Genomic DNA, 12,040 nt, shown 5'->3' with positions numbered 1-12,040 from the left:
TTTCTTTTAAAAAGTTTGAGCTGAATGCGTTAAATTAATTAATTAACTTGTTCCGCTTTTAAAAAGAGTTTTAATTCATGACATCTCGTGTTTTTTAAATAATGTTTCTTCGTAAGAAAAGATAAATAAATAAAATTTGATTTATATTTTCCTAACAATAAGTCCGAGCATGATTAAACCATAGATTACAAAATCCTCAAGAGAATCCCACCATGGTCTAAACAAATAAAACAAATGTTATTATAATTCTGTAAGTTAGGAATGAAGTCTGTTTTTAATTCTCTATATCTTTGCAAATTGCAATCCAATGTGTCGTACACCTTTCATATTTCAGACTATGAATTCTGTTCAAATAGCTTTTGAAATATCAACCATAAGGTTGGAGAGATAAGAAAGGGATAATAAAAATTGATTTTGTGGCAAGAACTCAGTTTCTTTCTCGATCATTTATAGATATACAAAAATTGGACAATCTAAAATTAAATACCTGAACATTTTTTCTGCATCTGAATGGCCCAGCAGGGCTCCCAACAGGGCATCCCCCAATGAGGCCATTTTTTCAAATTTTCTGATATAATTCACGTTTTACAGAAGAAAAACTACGCACATCATTTTAAAAGGACTGATTATTCCTCTCAAACTCTAGTTTTCTAATTCCATTATAAAAAATTTTATGACTTGTTTCATAGTGAAATAAAAATAGAGATTTTTATTAGTCCTGAGTCCGAATTTAATAAATTAAGCTGCGTCTCAGATCCGCCAAAAACCGGTTTCAATTGAGCACCACCATAAATCTTGAAACATTGAATACAATTTTAAGAGGAACCAACCATATTTGAGCCGCGGCTCAAATTTTTTAAATTCGGCATCTAATGTCAATATTTTTTTTATAAAAAAAGCTTCTTGCTAAATCAATTAAAAATAAATTAATGAGCACATGAAACGAGGAATTGCACATAGTGACATCAATACTGAAAAGCATTTAAGTTAATTTTATAGTTCAAATCTTCAAACGTTTTAAAATGAATTGAAGAAAAATGTTCGTTAACGTTGAAGATTTGTTATTTTTGATTTTTAGTAGTATAAATTTATAATATTAAGGAAGGAAAGCGTATTTGTCCTGTCCAAATCATCTCTAAATGCTACAGTTTCTCAGATGATTAAATATTAATTTGAATTTTATCGTTTTTCATACACTTTTAAGATAATCTTGCAAGATTATGTTAATCTTGAGATTATCAAAAAAGAGAGGATCAAGCATTAATCCCGATATCCACCATTCTAAAGTTTTCAGCTCAGGTCCTATTTCAAGATTTACAAATAGCTGTTTGCTACAAATCCTCCAAGTTTAGAAGATCCTACGAATCCTCCAAGTTTAGAAGATCCTACAAATCCTTGAGATTGAGATAGCTTGCTGCAATAATGGTTGCCTGGGCCGACTAAACAAAAAATGTATAAACAAAACCGGTTTGTAGAATTCGGAGATTGATCTACAATCATTTTGATACATTAAGATAGAAATTGAGGAAAAGTTCTAACGGAACTGAAACTCAGGTTATTTTCTCTTCGCAACACGATGTTTTTGTTAAATCAAATTGTCAAAGCTTCAAAAATCAAAGGTTTACACCATCAGGTTTCAAAGATAGGGATTAGAAGATTAATAGCTAGTGGCAAGAACTCAGTTTCTTTCGGATTTTCATTAATGTTCAAGTTTGCACTGTAAAGGATAAATCCGTAAAAATTTGGTAAAAAATGAAAAATTAGCGAGAATTACTGAGGATGTGATCAATTTTGAATTTGTGTTTCTATTAATTTTACTGTACATAAATTTGTATTAATAACAATTTTATCGAAACACACTGTAATTTGCTTAATGCTTCATACTTTTAACACCCTGTAGTTTGCTTATGTCTATATGTAGAGTACTTGTAACACCCTGTAGTTGGCTTATGTCTATATGTAGAGATACTTGTAACACCCTGTAGTTTGCTTATGTCTATATGTAGAGTACTTGTAACACCCTGTAGTTTGCTTATGTCTATATGTAGAATACCTGGATGTCCCGAATTGGAATGATTACTGCCTTTATCTTCTTCTGTGCAGTTGCAATAGCTCTGCCATTCAGAACTATAGATAATATACATTACTCAGTTTTAGACTTTTTTATTAAGAAATTTTATTGAACACATGACGATCTTCAGTTTTCAATTTTTTGAATTTTCTATTTTATACTTTTTTTTGGGCTATGAATTTTAAATTCTTAAATATATTAGATTTATCCGCTATTCTAAACAGATTTTGAATAAGAGATAAAAATATAATTAAAACTAATCCGATACAATGCACTTCACTCCTGTATGCCGAGTCCATTTCTGCTATTAATTTAATATAAAAAGATTGCAAAGATATAGATTTGAGAAAATTAGAGTGTGTAGGGATTAATAAGTTTTTTTTTTATATTTTTAGCACACCCAAACATTGACGAGGATCAAAAACATGTTTTCGATCAGATTAAGGTTTTAAGGGTACTGTTGTAAATCGTACATTTCCGTTTTTGTTTGGTGGGTCACTTGAAATTTCCGCTTACAGTCCCTTTAAATGCTTTTAAATACACCCGAAAACATCGATTTGACAAAGATAAAAAACTATGACTATTCATCCTTAGAATAAAGAAAATATAGATTACCTAAAGATACCTTGATGGTGTATGCCGTGTCTTTATCCACTCCGTGAAAAAAGAACTTTTTCCTAAAAAAGGGAGATTTTTTTTCATTTTCAACGTGTACTACTGTACTGTACTACACTGTACTGTACTGTACTGTACTACTGTACTGTACTACACTGTTGAAGAACGTTACAAGAACTTGGTTTTAGACCTATCAAAATAGACCAATAACAGATCAAAATATTCAAATAACAAATCAAAATATTCAAATAAAAGATCAAAATAGACCAATACCAGATCAAAATAGACCAATAACAGATCAGAATAGATCAATAACAGATCAAAATATTCAAATAACAGATCAAAATAGACCAATAACAGAACATAATAGACCAATAACAAATCAAAATATTCAAATAACAGATCAAAATAGACAAATAACAGATCAGAATAGACCAATAACAAATCAAAATATTCAAATAACAGATCAAAATAGACCAATAACAGATCAGAATAGACCAATAACAGATCAAAATGTTCAAATAACAGATCAAAATAGACCAATAACAGATCAGAATAGATCAATAACAGATCAGAATAGATCAATAACAGATCAAAATAGATCAACAACAGATCAGAATAGATCAATAACAAATCAGAATAGATCAATAACAGATCAAAATAGACCAATAACAGATCAGAAAAGACCGATAACAGATCAGAATAGACCGATAACAGATCAGAATAGATCAATAACAAATCAAAATTGACAATAACAGATCAAAAATATCCCACTTTAACAAATTAAACCAGAGTTAAACATAAACTTTTCGCTTTCATAATTTACTTTGTCAGTGGATGCATTTTTCGGTGGATGCATTTTATCGTTTAATGCATTTTGTCGGTGGATTCATTTTGTTAGTGGATGCATCTTGTTGGGAATGCATTTTGTCGGTGGATGCATTTGGTAGGTGAATACATTTTGTCGGTGGATGCATTTTCTCAGGGGATGCATTTTTTCGGTAGATGCATTTTCTCGGTGGATGCATTTTGTTGGTGGATACATTTTGTCTGTGGATGCATTTTGTTGGTGAATGCATTTTGTCGGTGGATGCATTTTGTTGGTGGATGCATTTTGTTGGTGGAAGCATTTGTTGAAGTATGCATTTTGTCGGTGGATGCATTTTGTCGGTTAATGCATTTTGTTGGTGGATGCATTTTGTCGGTGGATGCAATTTGTCAGTGGATTCTATTTGTCGGTGGATGCATTTGGCCGGGGATACATTTTGTCGGTGGATGCATATTGTCGAGGTATGCTTGTCGGGGATTGTATTTTGTTGTTTAATACATTTTGTCGGTAAATGCATTTTGTCGGTAAATGCATTTTGTTGGTTGATGCATTTTGTCGGTAAATGCATTTTGTCGGTGGATGCATTTTGTTGGTGGATGCATTTTGTCGGTAGATGTATTTTGAACTAAAAAGTAAAATTAGACGACATAGTAAATTTAAAGATTGTTGAATCATAGTTAAAAAATGGTTAGTACGTAGTAGTACTATCTCATTGTCTATCTTCTCATTTCTGATAGCTCTAAGAAAATAACTTTACAGTGATAAAACATTGTTATTTTCTGGGTATAAATCAATAAACTTCTTACAGCATGGCAACGTAATCAGCTATAGATTTACAATTCGCGAAATTAAAAAAATCGTTTTTGTAAAAAATATTTGACGAATATGATATTGCAGTAACTGCACGTAAAATAAATTCTCCACATGCTTAACATTTGAAATAAAAAAATATTATATATGATATATACCTTGGGAGATCCCCAGGCTTGATCACGTTTCCCGCTTGGTGAAAATAACTTCACAAAATCAAATTTGAAATTGTAAAATAAATTGCAAATTAATCCAATGTGGATATGTTTAAAGGGACTGTACCCTCCATAATTTAATAAAAAAAATGGCATGGTGGATCTACGAGGGTACCCTTTTAAATCTTTATCTGAGAAAGAAAAGGGAAAATATCGACGCTTTGAAATCTCAAAAAGTGTGGAATTATTGCAAAAACACGTCAATATGGTGATTCACGCTGAATATGCGTGAAAAATTCAAAATTTTGAAAGTTTGTAGACATGGTAACATCGAATCTATAATTTTCCCCATGGAACCACCCTGAAAAATTCTATGGTTTTCACTAAGTTAACAAAAAAAATGAAGTTCTATAAACTTGGAATTATTTGCGGCATTTTACACCAGGAATATCTGAAAATGCGTGTAAAAAAGGTGAACATTATTAAAGACATTAAACTTGAAATCTTTAATTTAATTGAATTTTTTTTTCCATTTACAAATATTTGATACTTCATTTATGCCCTAACGTGGCTTCATTCTTAAAAAATAGTGTTATCAGGAAGGATTAGACACTTAAAAATAATAATATTGAAAGGACGATGATTTCGAGGTGGCTCGGACGAGAAAATGAGGAGAATCTGGCTCGGACGAAAAATTGTTGTGGTTGACCTTCCTCCCAGCTCCTTAAACAGAATTTACTATAATGAAAAGGGTGAATAATCAATAATATATGTAAATACTAACTAAGTTTTGTTTTCGACTATTTTTAATTGTATACACACAAACAAAAGAAAATTAAGCCGCTTCCATTGATCGGTAAAAGATTTTATTAATAAAATATTATAAATATCTACTATATAATAAAACCTTACACAGCCATATGTTGAAAAAATTATAGGCAAAACATGGATACATTTCTAATTAAAATTTCTAATTTGTTTTTTCCCTGAAGAATTTTAATTCATCTTCTTTTGTAAAAACAACAACCTCCACTGAATCCTTGAATAGGTATATGTAGCTAGGTTAACATATTTTTTATTAAAAATCTATAACCTTATCTGTTCTTGGTATAATCTGTACAGTGTACGTACGTTGTCTGTTCTTGGTATAATCTGTACAATGTACATACCTTGTCTGTCCTTGGTACATTCTGTACAGTGTACATACCTTGTCCGTCCTTGGTACAATCTGTAAAGCGTACATACCTTGTCTGTCCTTGGTACAATCTGGACAGTGTACAACCTTGTCTGTTCTTGGTATAATCTGTACAGTGTACATACCTTGTCTGTCCTTGGTACAATCTGTAGAGTGTACATACCTTATCAGTCCTTGGTACAATCTGGACAGTGTACATACCTTGTCTGTCCTTGGTACAATCTGTACAATTTACATACCTTGTCTGTCCTTGGTACAATCTGTAGAGTGTACATACCTTATCAGTCCTTGGTACAATCTGGACAGAGTACATACCTTGTCTATCCTTGGTACTATATGCATAGCGTACATACCTTTTCTGTCCTTGGTACAATATGTATAGCGTACATACCTTTTCTGGGTCCAATCTGTATAGCGTACATACCTTTTCAGTCCTTGGTACAATCTGTATAGTTTACATTCCTTGTCAGTCCTTGGTACAATCTGGACAGAGTACATACCTTGTCTATCCTCGGTACAATATGTATAGCGTACATACCTTGTCTGTCTTTGGTCCAATCTGTATAGCGTACATACCTTGTCTGTCCTTGGTACAATCTGTATAGTGTACATACCTTGTCTGTTCTTGGTACATTCTGTACAGTGTACATACCTTGTCTGTCCTTGGTACAATCTGTACAGTGTACATACACTGAATAGCATCCATCTTTCCAAATATATGCCGAGCTAGAAAAAACATTAAATTGATTGATTGTTTACTTTATCTGTAAAGGAAGTTACTTGATAGACACGGTAGTTGAGCTGAAAGTACAGTATTGTAGAGAAAAACTTAAAGATTCATTTGTTACCATTGAGACATTTGTACGGTGTACAAATTTTAGATAAGAGCGTAAAGTCGTTTGTAATATTTCATCAGTTGTTTTCTCTACAATACTGCACCTTCAGCTCAACTATCATGTCTAGCCGGTCACTCCCTTTAAACAATTCTGTTACAGTACAGCTCTATAAGAGGTCTTTTTCCTTGATAATCATAGATAATATGATATTAATTTACCTAAGGGGGATTCGGAAAACACAAGAACAACCTTGTCTTCATCCTCTGTAAATATGAGATATAAGATAATTGTCTCATTCATCAAATTTATATTTTCTGACAATCAAGTTGGAAATAAAACTGCATCATTTCATATTAACTTGTTCAATTACTTTGTTTACTTTTAGCGTTCTTATTGTATACTTTCATTTGTAACGCTAAAAAAACAAAGAAACTATTTGCAGTCTCCTGCAAGAAAAATTAGCATGATTTAAGAATCATTATTTACAAAAAGAAATAATAATAGCAGGAAATAACAAATAATTCTCCCTTCATTCGAATAATATGATATAAAATGTATAAAATGTTAATGTATAAAGTTCAATTCATAATATTTTGTTTGGAGAAATAAGTAGATTATTAAGACATTTGCCTACCCTGTACTCAAGGGTAAAATAAACTGTAATTTTAGTTGGGTTAGGGCCTAAGGGTGTAAATAGAACTTTTAGGGGTAAATTTTCGTTATAAGATTTGAGGGGGGGTAAAATTAATATAGGGGTGGGGTTAAAGGCCCCTATCTTAAATCCTGAAATAGCCCTCTCCCTATTTTACATTTTATGGACCCCACTTTTTATAAAAAAAAGGCTCTTTTTATGTAATTCATTAATGTCAAATAAATGATTTTTATAAATACATACCATTTTCTTCTTCACTAGGTTTTCTTTCTAAAGTAAAACAAATTGAAGGTTTATTTGGAAAAGAAAGAAATGCAAGAAAATGTTTCCATCGTGAACAATGTTTCCTCTTTGAATATTGGGAAGAAATATTTTAATTTGTTTTGGATTATTATCGATATAATAATCAGAATATAAAAAATATTTCAAGCCATATACCTCAAAGTTAGCTTTTGAGACTACGAAGTATTTAAATTTGCTTTCCTAAAGAATGAATGATAGGTTGGCATTCAACTCTGAATGATTTATCAAGAAGAGCCATCACCCTGAGACAAGGAGCTAAACCCGAGGTTGCAGCCAACAGATCCAACAATAATCTATTTAGTACTTATTTTAGATTTGAGCCTTCAGTAAAAAATTAAAAGTTACGAAGCTATGTTTTGAAAAAAAAATGCTGTTTAACATTGTGCGTACCTGAGGTCTCTGTTATTATAGTATATCTCATACATTTCACCCATTAGGATCCGAGCACTCGTATTCTCCTTTCCTTCGGCTACAGCGGCAGCTTTCAATTCATAGCTGTATGCTCTCATCATCCTGTAAAATTAATATTACGGACACATATGTATTTTTCTATGAGAGGGATCATTCATTTAGATCGTACTGTCCCGGTGTGGTGTTATTTCTGAGTAAGCGTTAAATAATGGTAGTAGACTCTACGCAGTAAATTTTCTGCGGCATTTGCGCACAATTCTGTGAATGTAAACAGTAAAGTAAGGGAAAGTATTTCTCATATTTGAGAATCAATCAAGTTTTGCTGAGCGACATACAGTAAAAATCAATTGTTTTAACATTAGGGATCAATATTTCATCTTATAGTTTACGTAAGTTAATTGTTAAGATTCTGATACTTGCAACTAATGAGAGTTTAATGTATATAGATAATTACTTCTGTACTCACATTATATATCAGTGTATATTTTAAGTGTATAAAAATAATTTTTAATTCTGAAATTTCAGATAAAATACCAGATTTCTGTTGTGCACATTGCCGTAAACTGCAAAAATATGCGCGGATGCTAAGGAAAATTTGCTGCGTAGAGTCTACTACCATTATTTAACGCTTACCCAGAAATAACGCCACACCGGTTAAAAGTCGGCCGGATGCTTGAATTGAACAGGAGTTTACAGAGCTTGGACCTTTCCATTGTACTTGGATCTTTCTAAAATATAATTGAGGTTGGTTGAATTTTGAATGAACACACATCTTAAATATTATCAGAACTTAAATACGCATCTAGAAGAATTGTTTGTACAACAAAGCAACTTATTCTTAAGCACATGCATTGCAGCAAGAAGGCATACTGTACATCCGCAAAATTGTTGCAGGTCCCGAAGCAGTAAAAAATTTAACTGGAACCAGCTGGTCTGGGCTGTGGAGTAATCATTCTTTATATTTGTAATGGCAAGTCATACTCATATGGACCCAGTTTTTGTTGGACCAATTATGAAGTATTCCAGAAAGGGCAGACTGCTTAGATTGAAGTAACCGCAACAACTTTAAAGTGCAACAAATCATTTGCCGTATGCACGCTAACAATTTGTGATCTTTTGTGATACCTTGCCAACTTGCCCCAGCAGGGGCAGAGGAGCCAGGCTATGGTAGAGAAGGTAGAAAGCAGGTAGAGAGCCAGGAGTCCAAGAGCAACCAATAGCACTGGAATTGTAGTTACATATTATGTACATTGTACAATGCTCACATGCAATATTGCGTATATTATTTCATTAAAAGACAATTTAATGCTCCACACTTAGAATTTGTTTTATAATTGTAAAAATGAAATCTAGCTCGATGCAAATATTACAAAAATAGATTTTGAAATGAAAATATGAAATATTCTATGCTTTCTAGATCTCTCCATTAAAAAAATATTAAAAATCATCTGAAACTTCATGGCAGTTATTTTTAAATGATAAATTTTTTTCTTCAAAAATCATTTTTTTAAAATTTCATTTTAATTTAAAAACCAAAGCAATTTAAATACTGGTTTAGTTTGGTTTGGTTACACATGAAGGATAAGACGTTTAAAAACTATTTAGATACAATGATTTGAAGGTTGAATTTGGGTGTGCCCATTACTAGCAATATTTAAATGGAATTTTTAAAGATTTTGAAAAAAAGAAAACATGTTTACAGCTGACCAAGGAGCCATGAATGTCAGAACAAAGATTGAATAATTTCTGAACAGTCGTCCTTGAAGTCTCATCCTTTATGGGTCTCCCTGTAAATTACCTGAAAGATAGAACTGTTGTGGAATTCCTGAACACTCATAATAAACACCATGAACATCACAATACACATTCTTTAATGGAAAACAAAAATATTTTTGCTTGTTTCTTTCTGTGACTTCATCAATAAAAAATTTCTTTTACTTTGTATGACCTACCAATAATGACCGAAGAAAGAATTAGAAATGGCAAGATCAAAATGCTAAGTTATTTTATAGTAAAAATAGGGTTAGATTAGATGGCGTCGAGCCAAGTTTGTGAATACAGTGCTGCTCACAAAAATGAGGCTTTGATGACGACAGAATTAAGATTAGTTAAGCGATTATTTTTCGCCGTAAGCCCCTCCACTCCCTTTCTTTTTTCGCGAACACCCCCTTTAAGCTCAAAAGTATATCATAACTTAAATTCATAATCATTCTTTTTCATTAAATATTAGCTTTATAGATGAAAAGTAACATAAAATTTCAATATTTAAATTCTAAATAAAATCTGAAAAGTTGTCTCTGAAGTCTCATAACAAATATTTAATTTTATATTCTCATGTTTTCTTCCTTGTCTCTTTCTATCTCTTTAATTCCAAACCAAACCATGTATAGAGCCAGTAGAACAGCTAGCACAAACTCTATCATGGTTCGAACCAGGTAGGACTTGTAGAAACTGCTCTTTTCCTAAACAAATTTACTTTTTTCATTGAAATTTGATACATATAATCTTTATATAATCTTTTTAACCGAACATAATTGAAGAAATGAAATTATATTTATCAGACTGAAAGTTTATCACCACAAACTTGACAAAAAGAGAATACATTGTTACTACGCAAACAAATAAAAGTAAAAAGTAAAAAATTATTTATTTATGAAATATAACAAAAACATACAAAATAAAGTGTTCCAGGAGAAAATATTTAAAACCTCTAAAAGTAGAGGTTGTGGGAATATTTCCCCCCAATTCTAAAAAAATATAAAATAGAAATAAAAAGAAAGGGAAAGGAAAGGATAAGGAAAGTTACATATTTATTGTTTACACTATATTTTACATAAATTAGTGGTGGATTGTTAGTATTTTTCGACGATGAACTAATAACTTTTAGTTTAGTTTATAAGGAACATTTATCCGGGGCACATATTAAAATTCAAATATGTTCTTTTCAATACCTCTTCAATGAAGGGTAATGATTTTATTTTACATTTATCCGGGGCACATATTAAAATTCAAATATGTTCTTTTCAATACCTCTTCAATGAAGGGAAATGATTTTATTTTACATTTATCCGGGCACATATTAAAATTCAAATATGTTCTTTTCAATACCTCTTCAACGAAGGGAAATGATTTTATTTTACATTTATCCGGGGCACATATTAAAATTCAAATATGTTCTTTTCAATACCTCTTCAATGAAGGGAAATGATTTTATTTTACATGTTTAAGTATTCAAGATGATGTGCAATTTATTTTAGGCTGCACGTGATGCCGAAGATTTTGTTTTACCTTAAATGATTCTCTGATTTCTACAGTCTTGATATTATTCTCCAGTTCATCTTTAGATTCAGTACTCTACAAGTATACAAGGATATTATTCTCCAGTTCATCTTTAGATTCAGTACTCTACAAGTATATAAAGATATTATTCTCCAGTTCATTTTTAGATTCAGTACTCTACAAGTATATAAAGATGGGAATGAGATGTAAGTTTCCAAGTATTTTAGACAAAAAATGTAATTATTTTCATACTTTTTCTTTGTTAATGGATTTCTACATTGTTTATTTCTCAAACAATCAAGTTAACTGAAAAAGGCAGTGAATAGGGCAGAATTTAAGTAAGACAAAAGTATGCATACTTCCGCGCTTTAGATCGTTGTTAAAGTGTAACTTATTGTAAATTAATTAAATAAATAATTTTTTTATTCTTTTATTTAGATTGTTAAACATATATGAGAATTATTTCTTGAATTTTACCTCGATGTTGGATGATGCTTCAGTTTTGAGTAGAGAATAGAATCCATCAATTTGAATATTTGTTTTAAATATTCGAGAAAACAAGCGTTCAATGGCAGCTGAAAATAATGAAGTAAAGGTTTCAGTGTGAATTATGTAAAAAAAAACACATCTTATCTAATAATTCCAAATGTTGATAGGTTGATGGATTAAGCAATGCATTTTCAGAAAAATTTCACAGATGCATATTTATGAATGAGAAATAGCTGAACTGGGAACTGCTGGTTCCACTTCTTATTTATGGTTGAAGCTATTAATTATTTAGGCATTAAGTCATCAAAAGAATTGAGTATTTGCCACTAATCCTTGTATCTTTGTAACCTGGCGGTGTAAACCTTTTACATTTCAAGCATAAACTATTTGATCCA

The 12,040-nt window shown here is 31.2% G+C and overlaps 1 protein-coding gene across 1 annotated transcript; it reads right to left on the bottom strand.

Annotated features, from left to right (window-relative positions):
- Positions 1-1,228: 1,228 nt before the first annotated feature.
- On the bottom strand, positions 1,229-11,727 carry LOC111696157 (uncharacterized). Its single transcript, XM_023465707.1, has 15 exons — positions 11,634-11,727; positions 11,166-11,231; positions 10,223-10,339; positions 9,676-9,745; positions 9,003-9,099; positions 7,857-7,979; positions 7,647-7,759; positions 7,407-7,433; positions 6,730-6,774; positions 6,328-6,401; positions 5,467-5,519; positions 4,484-4,531; positions 2,687-2,748; positions 2,054-2,127; positions 1,229-1,439 (listed from the first exon to the last, which is right to left on the bottom strand). The coding sequence occupies exons 3-15, from the start codon at positions 10,298-10,300 to the stop codon at positions 1,386-1,388; spliced, it is 918 nt and encodes a 305-aa protein (XP_023321475.1). The 5' UTR covers positions 10,301-10,339; positions 11,166-11,231; positions 11,634-11,727; the 3' UTR covers positions 1,229-1,385.
- Between the last annotated feature and the right edge of the window lie 313 nt (positions 11,728-12,040).

Source organism: Eurytemora carolleeae, unplaced genomic scaffold (assembly GCF_000591075.1).
Source record: "Eurytemora carolleeae unplaced genomic scaffold, Eaff_2.0 scaffold80, whole genome shotgun sequence".
Classification (NCBI taxonomy): Eukaryota; Metazoa; Arthropoda; class Copepoda; order Calanoida; family Temoridae; genus Eurytemora; species Eurytemora carolleeae.
Note: the sequence above shows the minus strand (reverse complement) of the source record. Positions and strands in the feature narration are given on the sequence as shown.

Bases quoted from the DNA above. Each gene is read 5' to 3' on its own strand.
- LOC111696157 (XM_023465707.1), bottom strand. From the start codon at position 10,300: ATGATAGAGTTTGTGCTAGCTGTTCTACTGGCTCTATACATGGTTTGG. The intron at 7,434-7,646 runs GAAAGCAAATTT...GTTTTACTTTAG, and splicing joins ACCTATCATTCATTCTTTAG to AAAGAAAACCTAGTGAAGAA. The intron at 6,402-6,729 runs GTAAATTAATAT...TGTTTTTTCTAG, and splicing joins GTTTTCCGAATCCCCCTTAG to CTCGGCATATATTTGGAAAG.